At 38.0% G+C, this 21,018-nt stretch overlaps 1 protein-coding gene across 8 annotated transcripts in view; it reads left to right on the plus strand.

Moving 5' to 3' along the window:
• The window catches only part of SH3KBP1 (SH3 domain containing kinase binding protein 1), a 217,612-nt gene that overhangs the window by 86,820 nt on the left and 109,774 nt on the right, over positions 1-21,018 (plus strand). For all 8 annotated transcript variants that reach the window (XR_003526718.1, XM_027637725.1, XM_027637714.1 and 5 more), the window contains one exon: positions 17,237-17,343. Coding sequence is in view for 7 of the 8 variants with exons in the window: in XM_027637725.1 (XP_027493526.1) it covers positions 17,237-17,343 (107 nt within the window). In the remaining variant the exon portion in view is untranslated. The remainder of the gene's footprint in view (positions 1-17,236; positions 17,344-21,018) is intronic.

Raw genomic sequence — 21,018 nt, forward strand, 5'->3', positions numbered from 1 at the left:
AGACAACTGATTTGCACACAATACAGAAAGCAATGAGGATTTTATTTTCTTCCTTAGTCTTCTTGTCTAGTTCTTCAACTGCAAAATGTAGTGTGGTAGATAGAACCACTTTTGAAATAAAAATTCAACCAAGTCCTTGAAGAGGAAAAGACAAATTTGTCATAGGGAGATTCTTTATAAATGCTGTATATCTTCATAGGAAACCTATTACGAAACCTATTACCTATTACGAAACCTATTACGAAACTTATTTCACCATGTGAAGGCTCTGATGTCATTTTCTGAATACTCAAATACTGGTTTGCATATGAGGGAAGAGAGTAATTGAAATCATAATTGCAAAGAGAGTGTTGTCCTGTGACAATCCAGATGCCTTTGCTACTAGGAGTTTTATTCTAATTTCCTAACGGAACAAATCTTGTTTGAGAGAATCTGTTTATTTGCCCTCTTCCTCTTGATTTTTTGGAACTCTCTGCATGATACTAGCTGGAGTTGACAAGGGAGTAACGTATTAAATATCTTCAATACATTTATAGGAACATAATAGTTCTTTTAAATTGGAAGCTGAATAGAGAAATGTGACATGTATTAGTGCTTCTGACTGAATGAAAACCTCAATTTTGAGAGGCAAGAGCCAGTGGTCAAGCCAAGCAGTCAGTCAGTACCTGTCCTGCTCTGTAGCAGTCCCAGCATCTCAGATCATTTTCTCAGCTGTGCATGTGTAGTACAAGTGAAAGCTGGGGAAAGGGTGGTGGGAGTGGGTTGAAGCTGAGGTGATTAGAAGGAACTCCATGTAAATCCGTGGTCCTCCAAGCTTCATTAATTCTGCTGCTCATGAAAGAACTCTTAGATGCTTTTAGATGCCTTGTTCTTCATACAAAGATGAAATAATTTAATAATATGCTGATATACATAGAGGTTTCACACAGTTCTAAGCAGACAAAACAATTCTTTTTTTCACTCACCTTATGCCACCTTTGTCAAAATACAATGAGGAGCAAAATGTGGAAGTTTATCTTCCTGATGCCTTTTTGAGGATAAAAATAAGCATTAGTTCTGGAGTATTTTTGGTACAGTGACGAAGGCTTCGTTTCCCCTTGTATTTCAGCTACCTTAATGGAAGTCTTATCAGTTAAGAAGAAAGAGAGGAATGAAAAGTGCTAAAGAAAGGCTGTCTGCAGCTCCCTAGTGAAATGCCAATCCTCATAGTCTACAGTTCTAGTATTTGCTTTCTGTTCTCAAGTGGCATCTACTGCAGACAATATCCTGAGGGAGTTTGGCTCAGCCTGGAAAGCTGAAGGTTGGGTTGTACAAACATGTGGTTTGTAAACAACGAAAGGCATCAAATATATGAAATCAAGTTTCTGTGGTTTGCTGACAGCTCACACCTACTTGCAGTAATATACTCTGCTCTCAGCATCTTTACCTGTCAGAACCTGACTCACAGAAAGTGGTTGGATTTTTGCAATGAAGCTGTATACAAGGAAGCTTAATAATAGAGAAATAATACAAAACCATGGGCTATAGGGGGTTTAAAGGGTAGCCTTAAGATAGGGTGACAGCATAGCTGAGGTTGGAAGGCACCTCGGGAGATAGTCTGGGTCACCCCCCCTGCTGAAGCAGGGTCAGCTAGGATCAGCTTCCCCAGATCATGTTCAGTTGAGTTTTGGGTATCTCCAAGGATATCTCCACAACCTCTTTGGGCAACCTGTGTCAGTGTTTGATCACCCCTGCAGACAAAAAAACGGATAAGTAAGAAAAAGGTAAATGTGGACAGGGTAAGAGGATATCAGGAAAGGCTGAAGGGAATGTATTGTGGATGGGATGACAACACAGGTGAAAAAGTAAACGTGTAAACAGAAGCTTTTGGAGGTTTATGTGTCTTTAACACCACATAGCTCCCATGCTGGACAGCACTGAAGCAATTTAATTTTCAGTTGCCTGTCTTGAAATATTTTTTTGGGTGATCGTGCTATCAGTCCTTTATTTCACTTTCATAGCACAGTAGTCATTTAAAACAAAGGATATATATGTGTGTATATGTGTAGACCAAAAATTAAAACAATGAGAAATCTGAATATGTGCAGGATAACTAAGAGTTAAATACAGCCCTGGAATCAGGGCAGGTGGCATGAGTAAAAGAAAAAAAATCAGTTAACGTGTGTTCAAAATTGGAAGATATCAATGATGCCTTTTATAAAGAAGCTGTTCCTGTATCATTTGAAATCAGTAGAGAATCAGTCAGGAGGAGAAAAGGCAGATCATAAATGATGCATTTGCTTGCTTCCTCCTTGAGATTCTTTTCTTTGCCAACTTAACAGATGTCTTAAAGAGTATGAATTCACAAGAAAATAACTGAAGGCAATGGGCAGCCTAGACAGTATTCTGATAATGTAAATATTTTGTTTCTCATATTTTTTCACCTGTTGGATCTCAAAATCTAGAAAAGCTCTTATATTAAGGAATTACTTTGCTTACAAACATTTTGGTAAAACGAGACTTTCAATGAGGAGAAGTGGTCCTTCTGTATTTGAACTGTTATGTGTTTTGTTCATTGTGACCCAGCCTTTGGTTACAGGCAAGTCAGTTAGGCCTGGGGAAACATGAAGCCTGATTGTTGTTTCAAAGTTTTTATGCAGAACTTTGTGATCATTGGTGAGAATGAATTTCAAAGGACTCTTGTCTTCTTTATTAGTATGAAATCTTTCAAGGTAATTCAGAGCAGGCTGTATTTTCAGCTTCAGTAGGGGACCATTTCTCTGCAATCACCATTCACTAGGTGAGGTTCTTGCCTTAATATGCTAATCTCTTCAGGGATCTCGAAGTCCCACCACACAGGTCTGTATTGAAGATGATAAAGAATACTTAAAGAATACTGAAACTTGTTACAACAAAACTTTTGCAACCCAGAACAAACATGAGAGTGTATTCTTTGTGTGTTTCTACATTGAAAACACGCTGCTTTTAAACTACCACAAACAGCATCAGATGTGAAGTAATTATTCTGACTCAGAAAGAGGTTATTTATACTCTGACTTTAAGAAAAAGGTGAATGTTTTATCATTTGTGTGTATCTCTGTGGTAACTGAAATGAAGACTGAGGGACTGACAGTTCTGAAGCAGCTGTCAATACTATGTCCTGTAGAACTACCAAGGGATCACAATTGCACAGTCGCTCTGTGTTTGTCTGCAAGCAAACATGTCTCTGTGAAGTGCCATGTTCTGTACTGGAGCGCTGGTCTTCAGTTAGATAGACTCTGTCTCTCTGTCTTTCTCTGTTGCCACATAAAAATTTGGCTTTGTTCCCTTTGCTGTGTGGAGTTCAGAGGTCTTTTACATGCATACATATCCATTGCAAATTGATTTGCAAGAGGATGTTTACCCTCAGAGTGAGGGCCAAATGATCATCAGATTTGTTGTTATCCAGGCTTCAGTTAAGTGTCATCTCTTGAAAAAGGAGGTGAAACAGTGCTGTGTTTGCTTTTGCCTGTTGCTACAGAGTCACCATCCTACCTTAGTGGAGTGTTTTCTAAGTATAAATACTCTCTCTGTCTTTACAAAACGTTGTTTAAATTGCAGCTTCAGTGCAGGCTTCAGCTCTCTTAGTGGATTGTAAGATACTGAGCCTCTGTGAACACCACAAAATAATAAAACAAAGTGAGTGATCTAAGAGTGGACAAGGAAATGTAATTTACTCAGAAAAAAAAAAAGACCAACTTCAGTAATAAGTTACTTACAGGGATATTTCTGCAAATAAAAAGTATGAGTTACCTCAGAGGCAACTAAGTTATCAGATGTTTTGCATGCTTCATCATCTGTTTTCAAAGGCAAAAGATAGTGAATTATGCAAAGCTTTACATAGATTGATATCAAACTTCCATTGCAGCATAAAGATACTTGATATCTTTTGTGAGGTGCTTGATTTAAAATTTTGTCTGAGATATGGAGTCCTAGTTTTGCTTTGTTATTTTTTTCATCTTAGGTGTTGCTAGAGATTTCTTCTATGCTTAAATAAAGCTTTCTGTATTACTGCGTTTCCTTACTCTCTGGATGTCAATAATGCGAGCAGCACACACTTTATGAGAACAACCAGGGTTCATATTAGTTCCCTGGTGATGCTTTTTGTGGAGATATTTAGACTGATATTAGTAGATTATTTAATATTTACAGATGACGTATCAGGATACAGTGTGGCTCACAGTAGTTCTGTAAGCAAACATGCTGCTGATGTTCATAACATACAAAATAATTTTTGCCCTGAGGTCAAATGTAAGCATTAGCCTGGAAGTGGAAGTTGTCTGTGGCTGCAGCTGTTCTATGGGAATGCGGGTGAACACAAGGCATGACCAGGAGGCAGCTGGGAAAAGTCAGTTGAAATTCCTTAGTCATGCAAGGGCTGCCTGTGGAAGCTGCATACTTCACCTGTTCCCCTTCTCCAGCAGCATGACAGATTGACCAGAAAAAGCTACTTTTAAACAAGATTTTAGTGGATATTTGTACCTGGAGTAGTGAAGAACAGCACATAATGAAAGGACTTTAAGAAATGTGAATCCAAAGTACTGTGGGGGTCATTGACGGCTGTCTTCCCTGTTAGCAGGTCTTGTTTCAATTGCTTTTGTGGTCATGGGCTTTCCTGTTTCCCTTTCTACGTTATGTCTTACTCCCTTGAGTAAGACCACTTCTAGTGTCCTAGTGTCAGCATTTGAAGAGGTGTGTGGTGACACTGGAGGATGTTCTTGGGCCTCTCTAAACAAGTGTGAATACCATATTGACGCATAGCAGTGCTTCCAGTGACTGCTGGAGCAATTATAAAGTTTGACTATTGTGTTTTGTGTAATGTATATGAAAGCCTCTAAAGTCATGAATGATCATTGGGCTTAGATAGCAGCAAGGTTTTTAGAAAAGCTCATGTGTGCATTATGCTTCAATGAGAAGTGTTTTTATATGTTCTTTCAGACTAATGGAATAGAATTGAAGACTGATTATGTGTATCTGTGACCATATATGCAACTGGAATATAAGGTTAAATCTACAACTGTGTTATCCTTTTATCTGTATATTGAATAATATTAAGGAATACAGAACAGGAAGTATATTACTGGAAAATTATTTAGTAGTTGTAAATCTTGTGGGTAATGAGGCACCAGGAGCATATTATGAAAAATTGTGTGCATGTATTTCTTCATACTTAATAACAATTGCTTTTAGTTATGGAGAAGAAGTTACAGGAGAGTATTTTCTTGTTTTGACATCTTTAAGCAGCATGATTGATACATGTATCACTCAGACTCTGCCCTCATAAAGAAAGTGTATCTGCAAAACACATCCAAGTGTCCATGTTGTTCTAAATTGCTTTATTTCATTATTGTAAAGACAAAAATGCATCTCTGCAGGATTTAAGGGGCTTTTTTGGTCAGACAGGGAAACAGAATAATTAAGGGAGCAGTGAGGAAAAAACTGGGGAAGTAGGGTATTGTGTAGTTGTGATTATGTGGGTTGAGCACATAGGGGCCAGTTACCGTGCCACTTTGGACCAGTATATTTTCTTGAGGTTGAAAAATGCTGTATGCTTTTGGTTTTCCATTTATGCTTGAACATGTTGTTGGTTAAGCATTAATGGTTGCAGTCAAGCAAATCCCTTACACTCAGGGCTATAAACCTCTGAATATGCTTAGTAGCAGAGGATTTTGAGGTGTAAAGCCTGCTTTCCATAAGAACTAAAGCTACAAGGCAGTAATGATGGAATTGAACGTTATACCTTTTGGCATTTTTGATAAACTACAGTTTTTTGAGCATGTTAGAATCTTTTGGAAAAACTAAAGGGAAGAAGACCAGAAGAATATGATTTATATGTGGCATCTTTTGAAAATGACACTATATTAAAAAACTAACTTGTTGGCAACCTTCTTACCATCAGCCATCACTCTTAATATTTCTCCAGTCTTGCCTGAGGTAACTTCTTCTGCCCCTGCACTGTATGTGTAGGTTGATGACTTGCCAAAACAACCTTTTGGTTTGTTTCTTTTTCGCCATTTGTTGCTCAGTTTTAGAGGATATACATCTGATCTCCTTGATACAGAAATATTTGTCCTTTGCTTGTGGAGGGAACTATCCTGTGTGGATACTGTGGCAATGTTCATTTTTGAAGAAGTTGTGGAACAATGTATGTTAATTTTCACTTTCAGTACTGAGATATGCCATCCTAGAGCTAATGGTGCCTGGAGCGTTAGAGGTCCAGCAGCAGCAAGAATAATCAATCTATTTCAATTTTTTATTTCATTTGGTTTATTTATTGCTCTTCTGAACATGTATTCCTGCGCTCTTGTGCAACCCTCAAATACCAAAGTATAGAATAACATGCCCTTTAGGACAGCAGGTTATTTTGGATTATAGCATTTTCATGATGGTAGCTGAGAAATAATAATAAATCTTAACACGAGGAGTGCAATTGAGTGTCCTCCTGGTGTGTTCTCCTTTCAGCAGAAGTGAAGGACAGGTAGTTGTGTAACCTCTCACGCTGAGCTGGTGCGTATCAGCAGCCCAGTGAGGAGTCCTGCCAAAGCTCTGTTCTCTCCAAGGGTTTGAAATGTCATGGCTTAATTGCCATGGAAGACATATGCCCCAGTGCTTCTGCCCGACTGACTACTCCTCTCAGTGTATGTGTTGCAGAATCAGACCTTTATAACACCAGACTGGGTGAGTCATTTTTGCAGTTTACCAAGGCAGCTCCTACCTTCCTAGTGTCAGCTTCCTAGAATTTAGGGGATTTGTCTGGACTTGTGTTTCAAGACAGATTTAATGTAGTTTCCTAGGTTTTAGGAACACTGCTGAACTGGAAAGTGAAGTGTGTGCTCTGTTTGTAGATGTGTTAATATTTTTTGCTAATTTTATTACCTTTAATGGCAAAATGAATATTCAAATTGTATTGATATTCTAGAGGAAAACAAGACGAGAGATTAAAAAGCTGACTGATGTTCTAAGCATCCAGTAGGAATGAGAGTTTTGGGTTTTGTTAAGTGTTGTTGATTTATTGCATGTATTCATTGTGTAATAGCTCTCATGAGTGCAGCAAGCAGAAAATTGATTGTTATATTTTTTGCATCTTTTCAACATTTCTTGAGACATTTGTTTAATGTATGTTGTTACCTGTTGGAGTGAAAATAAAATGTTGACTATGATGGTTTTTTTTACCTGGTAAGAGAGGCTTATTTGAAACTGATCTGGCAGAGGTCAGAGTAACAACTTCAGTGTAATGTCATTACGGAGATTGAAAACCTGTCAAAAAGCATGGATACTCTGGTATCAAAAAATGAAGTAGCACATTTTTTAGCAGTCTTTAAGAAAAAAGTATACTTTTTAATGCTGTTTGTGAATTTCGGCCAGAAGTCAGCTTCAAGACAACAAGCTTGAAGTATAAAAATAGTTTTGGAGATTACTGTGTAGGAATCCATGTGGTTTATTCTAAATGCCTTTATTTATAGACAGGAGAACACAACATAAACTGAATATATACAGTGGTTTCACAAATTAGAGCTATTTTCTTTCATTTACTGTATGTTTGGAGTGCTGCTGTGCATAGGCAATTTAAGCTGTATGAATTATGTGATGGAACATAAGAAAAGTGAGAAAGATGCAACATTGGGTTGTGTTTGGTTTTGGTTTATTCAAATGTTTTTTCTAGACATCAATACAAAAAAGCATCAAAGGGCCAATTAGTTAGTTGACCACTATCTCAAAACCTAGCTAAGGGGATAGTATTTTGAGATTATCCTATGATAACATGAGCTGTATGCAATGAGAATGGAAAGAGAAAAGGTTTTTTCAGGCCATTTGCAAATCTCGTTGTGTTTCTTTTCTTGCATTTTGAACCTTGATCTGTCATCTAAGAAAGAATATTTCAAGTCTGTATATCCCTTCTTATTCTTTAGAAAAACTGATTTATTGCTACAGGTATCTATTGCCTGCAGGTTTTTTTAAAGCTCCTTGTGCAGTAATTTCATACGAATTGTATGCTAGCCAGTGTAACAAGCTTTTTCTGTGATGAATCCTTGAAAGTCGTCTTCTGAATATGAGAAAAGAAACCAAATGTAGAGACGAGTGCAAGATCTTGTGTTGAGTAATAGGTCCCCTCATGTCAACAGGTGCTAATTACATGAGGGATGGTGGGGAATCCCAGTGCCAGGCAATGGGAGCTAGTGCATGTGGCAAAGTTACACATGACCAGGACAAGCCACCCTGCTGAAATATGCCTTGGCTTGCAATGAGGACAAAGGCATTTGCTGCTTCTTGGAATGTACTGCTTATGAAGGACAGTAGACAGAGCAACAAATTGTTATTGCTGAGAACAATAGGCAAGAGAATGTGTCATTTAGAAAAAGCTGTTGTAAAAGAACCCCTTGCTGCTGCGAAATATTTTTACATCTCAGAAACAGGTGGGAAGCTGAGTGCACTTGTCCTGTCTTTACCAGAACTGTGTAACTGCTTGTAAAGTACAGTTAAAAAGCCTGTTTGAAACCCTGTCAGCAAGTTCCAATTTTTGTCTTGTGCTGGAGTGTTTCAGGTAGTTTACACAATGACATTTAAAAGATACAGACACTAGAACAAGTAGCTTTGGTGAACATACACATTTTCAGTTGTGCATGTGGTTGAGTTTAATGTGTAGTTTAATACTTTATTTTACACTTTCCATGCAGCCTTGTGTGGCAAGTCCAAGGACTCCTGTTAAAGTTTGGACTTGCTTTGTCTAATTTGCTGATGTTGATTTCACTGCATTCTTGATGAAGTTTCTACTCCATTTATGTGCATTTTAAAACTTTCAGGTTCAGAAAGAAAAAAATTTTGGTGATGTATGGTTTAAACTGTGCAAGTGTCTTCTGAGTTTATTTACAGTTACTTTTCTAGTGTTTCCTTCTGCTTTGGGTTAGGCTTAAGTAGTGATCTCAGCCTCACTGTTATTGCAGTTCTGTCTGTCACACGCACAAGCCTGGCTCCAGCTGTGGCATATACAAGTGTTCCACTTCTCAGTTAATTTATGGTTTTCTCCTAAAAGCATTTGACCACTGGTACCACATTGTTGCTGTAGTTGCTTCAGTTAATTACTGCTCTTGCATGCAAAAGACTCATACACAATAAAAGGCCCAAATACTGCTGCATGTTTTTAACAAAAGAATGAATTAATTGAATAATGTGAGGTTTGCTATTATTCTGACAGTGCATATGAGTAAAAATGTGATGGTGTTAAAAAAAAGGTGTCTTCCAGGCTTTCAGGTTCCTCATAGACAAATCTTGGCCATAAAATTCAGAGCAGCAGCCAGATGGCTGAAACTTGGAAGTGTTGCTGTGGAGTCTAGCAAGAGAAAACACTCCTCAGTAACAGAAGAACATTAACACACTCAGAGTAATACATTACTAGCAGTGATGCCATACTGCATTGTGGCTTAATTGTGCTTAATGGAGTCCTGCAGTCTCTGTGATTTAGCTGCATGTGTCAAAGCAGGACACTTCCCAGTTCCTCTGCTTGTAGAAAAATACAGCAGCTTTACATAACCCATTTGATAGAGTACTGGAAGCACCTCAGATATTCCATCTCTCCTCACCCCTCCTTAACAGTTTATCTTTCTCTTCTCTGGTATATTAATGTCACAAATTCAAACCAGACCAAGGAACCCAAACAAAACAAAACCTCCCACAAACACACACTCACCCCCAATACATATTTCCCTGTCCTTCCTTCCCTTCCCTCCTCCCCCCCCCCCAATATTCTCACCCAGCTTACTTCTGTTTTCTGCTAGACAGGAAAGAGACCTCAGCAGGCTTTTTTTGTCACCCATCCAAAACCATTCACCTTTTAAGAGCACGTGGGTTATGAGAGAGCTGGAATTGACGTGTCACATCCCAGGTCAGAAATACTGCCAAAGTCCTCCAGGAAAAGAAGGAAATTGGAACTTGACAGTTCTGGTACCTTTTAAAATCAGAACTGTATTTCTGCTAGTGGATGGATATAAGAGGATGGAGTCCTTGTTCTGTGGAAGATAGTGACAGAATCCACGTGAGGATTGAGTATGACCAAGAGTTTATCAGAAATCTTATAATACTATCTTCAATACACTTAAAGCAATTTAAAAAGTAATATTTTTAATGCTAACTATCTGTTTGCTCCTAATTAGGTAACTTTCTCAAAATCATCTACTGAGGGCAGTGGTTTTAAGAAGAATTTTTCTCAGGAGTGAATTTGTAGTTCTACCTTTTTTCTTAAAATGTGCATTTTGATATATACAATTCAATGATTTCTAACAACAAAAAGGTGATACAGTAACCATCTGGCTGGCTGTCCAAAACAGCTGTACCAGATCCCCACTAGTGGCATTAAAATCAGTAACATGCACCCTAGATGCTTATTCATCACGTCTTAAGTTATGCAATAGTTGCCTTTTGTCTTTTTGCACATTAAATTTAGAACTGGTTTCTAGCTGAATCATATCACAGCCCAGCTTGTCTAGCCAGGAGTCACTGCACTGAGCCAGTTCCCTCAGCTACAGATATAGCTTTGAAAGCTGGAAAAATGGGAAGTGCAACTGAGGCTGAAGGGCAGATGATGCTGTGTGCAGGAAAATCTGCAGCAGAAGACAGGAAAGAAGACAAGAAACTTTTCCTCCAACTTGTCATTTTCCTCCTAATAGACTTAAGTGAAAGGGGCTTCTTTGCCAAACAATTTTACTGAATTCAGTCCCTTTACATCTACTTGAATGGATGTGGATCTCAGTTTCCTTTAGCGGTTCACCTGAGCCTGCCCAGCAAGCCCACAGTAGAGGAAAGTTCCTGGGTCTAAAGGAACTGTTATATGCTTTAGTGTGTTTGAAATTTGTTAGATGTGAGAGAAATTGTCTTCATGCTCCTCAGGCTTCAGACCTTTACTTGAACTCCATCCTAACCCATGCAATTTCCATAGCAACACTCTTCTATTAAAAAACAATAATAAAGGAAAATCCAGGATCAGTTGGTGTGGATTGTTTATCTGATCTGCACTGATATTGATACAGGTATAAATAATAAACATGATATAAACCAGATACAGTGACAAAATGGTGGGGCTTAGTTTTGAAGAGATTGTCAGCCATTTAGGTATACAATTTGTCAGAGGACAGACATTTGCTCCATGGTGCTGTTCTCTGAAGGGTTTTATTAAATAGTTTTTTGACTTTATGGAATAGTTGTACTGTGTTACAAAATGGATTGCTATACTTGTTCTCTCGTGGTGGGAAAAAAGTGCATTAGTATGTAGAGTTGATGGAGCTTCTGTTTGTGAAGTTAAACAACCGTATGGCTTTCACTGACAGGACAGGCTACAAAGACATTGCCATCAGAGGCTCTAGAGAAACCACCATATAACCCACTCACACTTTTAAGTTCAAAAAAAAGGTAGTTTGGATTTGAAAATTCCAGTTAACTCTTAAATAATTTACTTCCTAGCTATTCTGCTGCTGCCGCCATACTTTTCATCTAATCACAAGTTGTCAGTTTGTGACCTTTCCTGGGTCTGATGGCAGCATGTAAGTACCAGTGTGACTTCTTGTGTAGTGTTGCATCAGATTTTGGTGCCCCTTACACAGATAAGCATTGAATGCCATTGTGTTGTCATTGCCTCCTTTTTTTGTCTTCATTGCTTAATGCCAGAGGAGTGTTTAAATGCACAGAAATAATGCTCTCTCTTGCCTGTGTACAACTGGGAGAAATTTTTTTGTGGTCTCCTGTGGTCAGAGGCAACTATGTCATTTTTAGAATCTGATCAAATGCTGCTTTGAAACAAATCAGATTGGTGCCCTCAAGTATTTATTTGTTTGTTTGTTTCAAATGTCTAAATATATGTTCACTCCCCTTTCCATTTGACCTAACTTTAGGCCTTTTAAAGTTAAATGCTAAGGTCTTTTCTTGCCACACTGTAGAAAAAGGCACCTCTGGAGAGTCATAAATTTTAGTTTTCTGTTTTACAGTGACACTAAATACTCCCTGGAGATGGGACTGGGGTCCTGTCTACGCCTGAGTGATAGGCTCAGATTTAGACATTCAGCTCAGGTACACCTACAGTCCAGTCAAACAGGTGAATCTTAGATAAAAACCAAAAGGAGATGATTTAGCAAAGCCTGTTGTTTACTGTTAAGCTACCAGGTTTTGCTTTGAGTGAAAGTGTTTGGGGAATGACTGGAGAAGTTGTTCTCCTCTCAGGGCAAAGGGAAGGGAGCCTCAGGTGGGGTGAGCAGGACTTGGCAGTCAACAGCTGCAAATAAGGAGAAAGTCAGCATTGCTCTTAAGGTGGCACGACACCTCTCTCAGTGCAGGCAAGGCCTGTTTTCTTTTCTCTTTTGCTACATCTGCAGACACTTTGATAGAGCCCTAAGAAGGAGCAGGGCAGAGACAGGCATTCCCTGTGGCACAGCTGAGGTCTTGGTGCCTTTGCTTCAGATGCAAAATGCTTCTAATGCTGTGTTAGTTACACCCCTTGTACAGACAAAGCAAATTCTCTGTAGCTGTCTGGTTTAAGAACCAGCACAAACTAGACGTGATGCTTTTTTCGTTTTATGTATTTGATTATAATGATGTAAACAGGAGCCAGTGTATGTTTTTTACAAGAGTGAGTGACCTATTTTCCTGTATCATAGATAGCTTGTTCTGAATACAGTGTAGTTTGGTTAGTTCCCAACCTACAGCTCATAGATGTTTTGCCTTCAAAATGTTTCCGATGTTGTGCCACAGTTAAAGGAGATGAAAAAGCCTAGAACTGCCACCAGCGCACACCAGTGTGGTGCTGCTTGCAGCAGGTTACTTGCAACAAATAACATGGGCCAGTAAAAGTTCAGTCATCCCTTTTTTTATTTTTCTTCTTTTAAACCTTTCAAAACACGGTGAGGACTTTGCAGCACACCTTTTCTGATTTTAAAGCACTTGATTTATTACCTGCCTTTTCACCACACGGTAACTTTTCCCTTGAAAGTAACTCAGTTTATGCTTAAGCATAAAGAAAAGTGCACAAAAAAACCCTTCTACTAGTTAGGTTCTTCATCAATTTACAAGTAAGAAATAAATGTATTAGATTAGAAAATATCTGCAGTCTTCATTGCAGCATTGTTGCCGTCTATAGTTTGAAATTAGCTTTACATACATGTACCATTTTAGAACTGTGATAAATTGAGAAAATGATTCGGGCTAATTAAGAGAAAACAGTGTAAGGTCAATATGACCTGGAGAGAGAAAAGAAAAACAAATTGTAAAACTTAATTGGGCCCCTATAAAGAGATAAAACAAGTTACCTCCCTTTTACCTTGTGTAGGATTTATAGTGAGAGAATTTTGTTTAGTTAGCTAGATAATAGCACCTTTCTTAAAATTTATAACTTTGTATAGATAACAAGCAAACATCTGCTGAATGTCTGATTTAACAATATATTATGGATGCTTATAGATAACATTCCTGTTAAGAAATATCTGTTGAATGTATGACCTAACAATGTGTAATGTTTATACTCATGTACCTAACAATGTGTAATGTTTATACTTATGTATAATGAATATTCATGTAGTAGCTGGAAATAAATGTAGAACAACTGTCTTCTTTGGGTGTGACAGGCGTTGGGAGTTGTTGAACCCCTTCCCTGATCACCCAGCGCTGAATTTGCTTTTATCATGTAATAAATTCTGATTGGAAATTGCCCGACTGGGTTTCTATTTCTCACAGAACTCAGATAACCAGCAGTTAAAGCATAGGCTATAATGATATTCTGCAGTAAGTGGCAATATTAGCAAAAGGGGAAATGGTGAGAGAAGACCAAGACTTCAGTGGTTTTGTTTAAACTGCTTGTTAGTTGTTCCAGTGGGTCTTCTGGTTCCTGATCATGCTGTCTTTGGAGACTTTGTGCTAGTTAAGAAACAGACAAAAAAAATCAGTGGTGTGTGGGTGGGAATATTGCATTTGCAAAACCAGCGCTTTTCTTTACTAACATTATATATATATTTCTTGGTTACTCTGACTTCTTTCCCTGTCGGGTCTGGTTTTTTTAGAAAACTCATACTCCTGTATTATCCACATTGCTTTAGTGTAAGAAAAACCAGATATTCCTTGTCTGTAGAGCTCTTCACAGAACTCATGTTCTTCTCAAGTGCACCAAGCATTAGCATGTACATAGGGACCATCAGCACCAGCTCCTTAAAAACAAAGATATTCACTGCTGGATCTGTTTGCTTGCATTAGATCAGAGAGAGGAACTAACTGGTACATAGAATCTATGTCTCTTGCTGGCTTGCTACTCCTCACTTAGGTATTTCTTTAGAGAAGGATTTGGAAGGTGAGGGAGAGCAGTGAGACAACCATAAGACTAATGGAGATAAATGCAGACTTTCACTGAATTTTCTCTATAGCAATAAAATAACTTCATAGACTGGGAGGGGGAAGGATTCATACAGTTGTATTGTTAACATCCAGAACTGTGTTTGTTTCTTACTCTCTTAGCAATGTCAAAAATATTCTCCAAAGAGTCACACGGTATTTATTATTAAATAGGATGGCAACTGCCATCTGTCACATCAGGCAACATCAGCAAATCAGTTGCTACTTGATGTTAGAAATCATAGTGGGAATGTTATTTTTAGGGAAAATAGCCAGCTTCTCTTGACAATGAGAGAAGCACTCAATATGGAAGATATTTATTATGTTTATTTTGAATGCAACTATGTAAAGTTGTCAGTTTAGGACCATTTTAGTTTAGATGGTGAAGAATGAGCAGTCATCGGTAGGTGGAAAAAGAGCCAATTTGAGTGAGTTTGGTTACATTGCATTAAGGTATTAATTTTGACATTCAAAAAGCTGTCACTCATGCAGGATTGCAGTGGCTGTGAAAAATATTGTCAGAAAGCCAAAATCAGTGGATTCCCTTTTCCTTTCTTTCTCTAGTTTCAATTAATAGATTAGAAAAAAGAATCTGTAACTTTTTTATCACTGTTTGCCCTAGAGCAGGATTACCAAGAAATGTTGCAGAACAAAAAATAGACTCACTACAAGATCTATTTCTGTGATTTAATTTCAGATTAAGGCCATGCTTGGAAAGGGTTTACGCAATCCATTTTGGTGTGTATTGAGTGTGTTTAACAGTTAAGAGAAATAGCATAAGAGAAAGTACATTTACTTTTGTGGAGTGTGTGTGTATATAGGCTTGTGTGGGTACATGTATGTAAATTATACAAAATAGCATGGTTTATACACTGCACATCTTCTGGAGAAGAGAGAATAGTCAGGGAATCCTGTGTTTTGGATAATTTCTCTTTTCCTACCTTCTGGTCCTTCACCACATTCCAACACAGTCATGATTCATATCAGAAAGTTATCCTTCAGCTAACAAAGGCTAAGCAGCCAACTTCAGCAACTTAATTTAGAGAGATTCTCTCATCTCATATGACTATAATGACATGTAAGCCAACAGATCTGGCAAACAAACTCTGGAACAGAGTATTTTCACTCATCTGTCTGAAAACTGTGATAGTAGAAGGGTCAAACTTTGGCCTGTTTAGGGGACTGGTTGACAGAGTCCCCTGGGAGCAGTCCTGAAGGGCAAAGGAGCCCAGGGAGGCTGATAATTTTCTTCTTCAAGAAGGAAATCTTAATGGTGCAGGAGCAGGCCATCTCCTTGTGCTAAAAGATGAGCCAGAGAGAAAGGCAATGGGCCTGGCTGAACAGAAACCTTTGGCTGGAACTCAGGAAAAAAAAGGGAGCTTATGACCTTTGGAAGAAGGTGTAGGGAACTCCGGAGGACTACAGGGATGTCATGAGGTTATGCAGGTAGAAAATCAGAAGGGCCAAAACTCAACTAGAATGTAATCTGGCCCCTGCTGTAAAAGGCAATAAAAAGGTTTCTATAAAGCATTAGCAAACAAAGGGCTAAGGAGATTCTCCATTCTTTGTTGGATGTGGGGGGAAACAGTGACAAAGGATGAGGAAAAGGAAGGTACTCCATGTCTTCGTCTCAGTCTTTAATAGTTGTACTCCATGTATCCATCCCCCTGAATTAGAAGAGAGGGATGGAGAGCAGAGTGAAGGTCCTGTAATCCAAGGGGAAAAGGTCAGTGACCTGCTACACCACTTATTTACATACAAGTCTGTGGGGCTGGATGGGATCCACCCAAGGCTAATAATCGCACTTGACACCGGTGAGGCCGCACCTCAAATCTTGTGTTCAGTGTTGGGCCCCTCACTACAAGAAAGACATTGAGCCACTGGATCATGTCCAGAGAAGGGTGATGGAGTCTGTAGCACAAGTCTTAGGAGTAGTGGATGAAGGAGCTGGGTTTGTTTAAAGGGGCCTGAGGCAGAACCTTGACTCTCTCTGCAGCTACCTAAAAGGAGTTTGTAGCCAGGTGAGGGTCGGTCTCTTCTGCCAGGTAACAAGAGACAGGATGAAAGGAAATGGCCTCAAGTTGTGGCAGGGGAGGTTTAGATTGGATATTAGGAAAAATTTCTTCACAATAGGGTTTGGAACAGGATGCCTAGGGAAGCGGTGGAATCATCATCCCAGGATGTATTTAAAAGATGTAGATGTGGAATTCAGGGATATGATTTAGTGGTAGACTTGGCCAGTGCTGTGTTAGCTCAACAGTCTTGTTGTACTCAACAATCCTAAAGGTCTTTTCCAACCTAAATGGTTCTGTGGGGAAAAAAAAGTATGAAAATGGTTAGTGAGATATTTGTACACCTGTGAAAGATATGTGGACAAAAAGATACAGCTGAGAGCTTATTTCCTTATGAGCAAAAGCCACAAGGCTTTGGATCTCTTTCTCATCCCTCCGGTTTGCCCTACAACATATGTATAGAGCATAAGCCTAGAAGAGAAATTGGATACACCTGGAAAGATCCTTTGGGTAAAGTTTGTCCATTCTGTCACTGGGAAGCACAGTTAGTTAAATTTTGGCTCTTGAATAATACTACAGAAAGGAAAAAAAACCACACAATTTATTTTCATTTATTAATTGCATTGAATTTTAGAAATAGTTGAAAAAATAATATGCACCAGGAATCTTTTCTCCACTCTCTTTTTTAAGTTAATTCTAGGCAGATAGACTAAGCATTGCAAGCATTCAGATTCTGGTAAGAGCGCTCAAAGAATCATATTTCATCTTTCATAATTTCCCCTGGCTTGTGTTTGGCATGGAATTTTGTTTTCATTTTACAATTTCCCTGTTTCTTTCATTTCCATCAGGAGAGAGAAACAGAAGAAGGAGATGTCAGGTGGCTTTCAGTTATATGCCTCAAAATGAAGATGAACTGGAATTAAAAGTTGGCGACATCATTGAAGTTGTGGGAGAGGTGAGCACATCCTTAGTTGACTATACACACATGCAGTACTGACATATCTTGTGCATGCTAAGCTCTTCAATACAGTCTGTTTTAAGACATAATTTAAACCAGACATTTTTCTTTTCTGGTATACTGACCTGTCTGGTATGGATTGCTGTTGGGCACGAGAGGATGTTGCTGTTTTTTTAATGGATTTTGTAACTTTTTTTTTCCCTATAGCACTTTTGCCGATTCTTCTCAATCAGTTGGTGTTTCAGAGTTCTGAAAGAGCTCTAAGTTTGTTCTACAGAGCTCTTGAATTTATATCTCTGAAGAACCAGAGATTATATCAGAAGAAGCTTTTCACAGTTTTAGTAAGCCAGTCACAGGGAAAATTACGTTTGCAAAGTTAAACAAATTTAAGAAATTTACTCAAATCTCCACTGGAGTTCACCATTTGTCATCTTTGCCAGCAAACTTTAAGAATTTCATTTTAGTCTAATCAGTTTAAAAAAACCCCTAAAACCAAGCAAAAAAACCCCCAACAAAACATTTGAGACTTGAGATTCATTTATTGTGGGTGCAGATATATGTGGAAAATTAATGCACATTCCTTAGATGGACTGGGGACAAATTACAAAATCTTGGACAGAGATACAGAAAATTTCTTTGTGTGAGTAAATCTGGGTGCAGTATCAAGGAATGATGCTCGCTCCCAATACCTTCAATGTTCCATTAGAGATTTTACAAATATCTTCTTGAGTTTAATAGCAAGAAGAACCAAAGTCAAAATTATAACATGCATTCTTTAACTAGAATGTATTCAGACTCATTTATTCTTTATTTGCTTAGCTTTAAAAAGACCTTAGTCTGCTCTAGCAGCCAATAAAAGGTGTGTTTCAGCTTGTATCATTTATTTGTAAGATTTTTTTCTCCCCTGTGACTCAGCAGTTAGGACATTAACATTAATTTACTTTTTCCTACATCTGTCACTTAAAAAATCAGCTCTAAGAGAATATAAATTCTACTGCAACCTACATGACATCCAGCATTTTCTTATGAGAGATTAAGTTCTCACTTCTGAATGTAAGAAGCTTAGTGATCACTGGTTTTGCTTTAACCTAGCTGTGCACGCCAGCTCTGCACATCATTCTTCCTGGAATCAGACATGATACGCCACTTAAATAACCTTATTCTGTCTGTGAACGGTTTTGTAATGGGGGAATTCAAGGTTGTAAGATATTTAAGAGCATATTTTGAAGACAATGTAAACTTGATATTATAAAAGGTTTCATGGCATCGCATAAGCTGTTTTCATTGGGTACTTTGAGGTATATTTGACCTCACGTGGCCACAGAAATATTGCTTTATATTTTTAAGTCTGTGTCTTTCCAGAGTAAATTGATGGACTGAAACCCTTTCCTAGTATCCAGCCAACAAGCTAACCCTACCAAATGAATAAATAATTACTGAGTAATTAAATAATTTAGATGAGACACTAGACTTCTCTTACAAAATGCATTTCTTGTCTTTTTAGAAATTTGAGCAACTTAATTATAAATAACAGATTTATTTATATCTGAATGAGACTGAAATTGTTTGCATTAAAATTGAAAAATGTAGAACTATAAAAGTGAAACATTCCATGTACTTGCATGTGTGTGCTTATATTTAAGGGTATGCATTTTGTAACCCACTTGGATTGCTGATTTCAGACTTCCTAGTCTTAAATTTGTACCCTGATTTGCTACTGTTGAGGAAAATATTGACAACTTTCTTATTTTAAGGTTTAAGAAAATATATTGTCTAGGGCTGCTTTTTGGATTGGCAGATATAAAGAATGTCATGATGGAATTAGTCTTACTGTAGTGTGGAACAGGACTGCTCATGGATAGCTTGAACTGCTGGTCATAAGTAAATGCTGAAGAACAGCTGACATAGGTGAGGCTGTGCCCACTTTGACCTTATAAAATACCCTGTTCTGTCAGCTACTGAAACAGAAGGTCAGCTTCAGCCTTCATCTAATGCATTCATGTGTTTTAGAGCATTGTCCAACTTCTGGGTGGAACTAGATCGGCTGGTGGAAGAGGGAAAATAGGAATCTAGAGAAAAAATTCTCGGTCCCTCAGGAAATGTTATTGTGGGGCCTTTATTTTCCGTCATGATTGATACCAAGCAGTTGATGTCAAATAGTTATTGTTATTACTTCCTTTTCTGCTCTTATTATAGTAGTGTTAATTCCTCAAAAAAGTAGGGCAGAGTATTTATTTTGAAACAGGAACGTTTGTTTGATGCAAGAAGTTGCACCAACCAATGTGCTGATTTCACTTTTTACCCTTCTGCTTTTAGGTAATGCTGCATAAAGAGTCATTGAAATAGGATTCACAGTGTTAATGTCATTATACAATTAAAAAATATGGCTTCCTCAGTTGTGAAAATTGAAGTGTTTTGTTTTGTTTTTTTGCAAGGGCTAAAATCATGCTATGTTATTGTACAAAAAAAAATAAAACCACAGCAAAAAACCCTCCCACATAGGTAACAATTGGAGACAATTCTTGTAAAATACCAATTTTGTTTATTATTACTCAAGACTAAAAACTGGATGACATCTTCAGCATTATTTACAGTGGTTCACTGTGTAATTGGAACATAAATGATCATTTACTTTCCATTTCCAGTTGTTCCTTTCTCTTACCCCATCTTTTTATTCATGAGTAGGTCTCAGATTCCCATAGATAGTATTTTATTGTCTCCTTCTAAGAAAGTTGCATCAGTTGAATTAAATAGTTTTAAATTGACTTTGATTAATATTTTCAAATCTCTGTGGATTTCTGCTTAGTTGAAAATAAATCAATTCCTAACTGACTTATGGCAAGCTGAACCTGGTATTGTTTAGGTCAAATACTGTCTATGTATCTTTCTGTGGCTATTGAGAAAAAAAAAAGTCTTAAAATGTTGCTTGTGATTGACAACTCATTAAACTTTTGCTGTTGCAAAGAAAAGTTAATTGAGCTTTATCCTTGAAGAAGTGTGTTCTGCTCTTCCTCAAACCCGTTCAAGTTCACTGCCTCCAGCACAGGGTTGACAGAAAGGAACACGAATGTCAGCTGCCTCCATCAGTGTCCAAGTGTCCCCAGACTCCCAGTGAAAACAGGTTACACTGACATCACACAGTGATGTGCTGAGGATGAGGATGTCTTCCCCTCTCCAACCTCTGCTTCAAAGTGTGGAGGTGTAGTAGCATCTAAAACTGCCCAGATCCTTCTTCCTGGTGCCAACAGATTGGATGTGATACTTTTGAAAGGGTTTTTATGTCTGTAGTAGTGGAAATTCCTCCTGTGGTAAAAGTGGTTTGGGGCTGTAGAGTGGATTGAAACAGTAGCAAGCGTGAGTTGTTGCCAGATGAATGTCCTTGGAGGCTGTATGTGTTAAGAATTCACAGTTCCTTTCTACCTGTCCTAAATAGTTGGAAATTAATTATGTTAAGATCAAACATTCAACACAATAGATAAAATGCTTGTTGTTAAAATAGAGGTTTCCATAACTACAGAGACCCTGATGCCCATGAGGCATTAATTAACAGACTTAAATTAACAGTACATTTAAAACTTAACAAGAAAAGCATTTTCATCATTGTTTATGTTCACGTTTATTATGTGATTGATAGCTTTTTGCTTGTCATTTTCCTACCTCATTAGCTATAAC

The sequence above is a fragment of the Corapipo altera genome, unplaced genomic scaffold (genome assembly GCF_003945725.1).
Source record: "Corapipo altera isolate COAL_440 unplaced genomic scaffold, ASM394572v1 0, whole genome shotgun sequence".
In the NCBI taxonomy this organism is placed as follows: Eukaryota; Metazoa; Chordata; class Aves; order Passeriformes; family Pipridae; genus Corapipo; species Corapipo altera.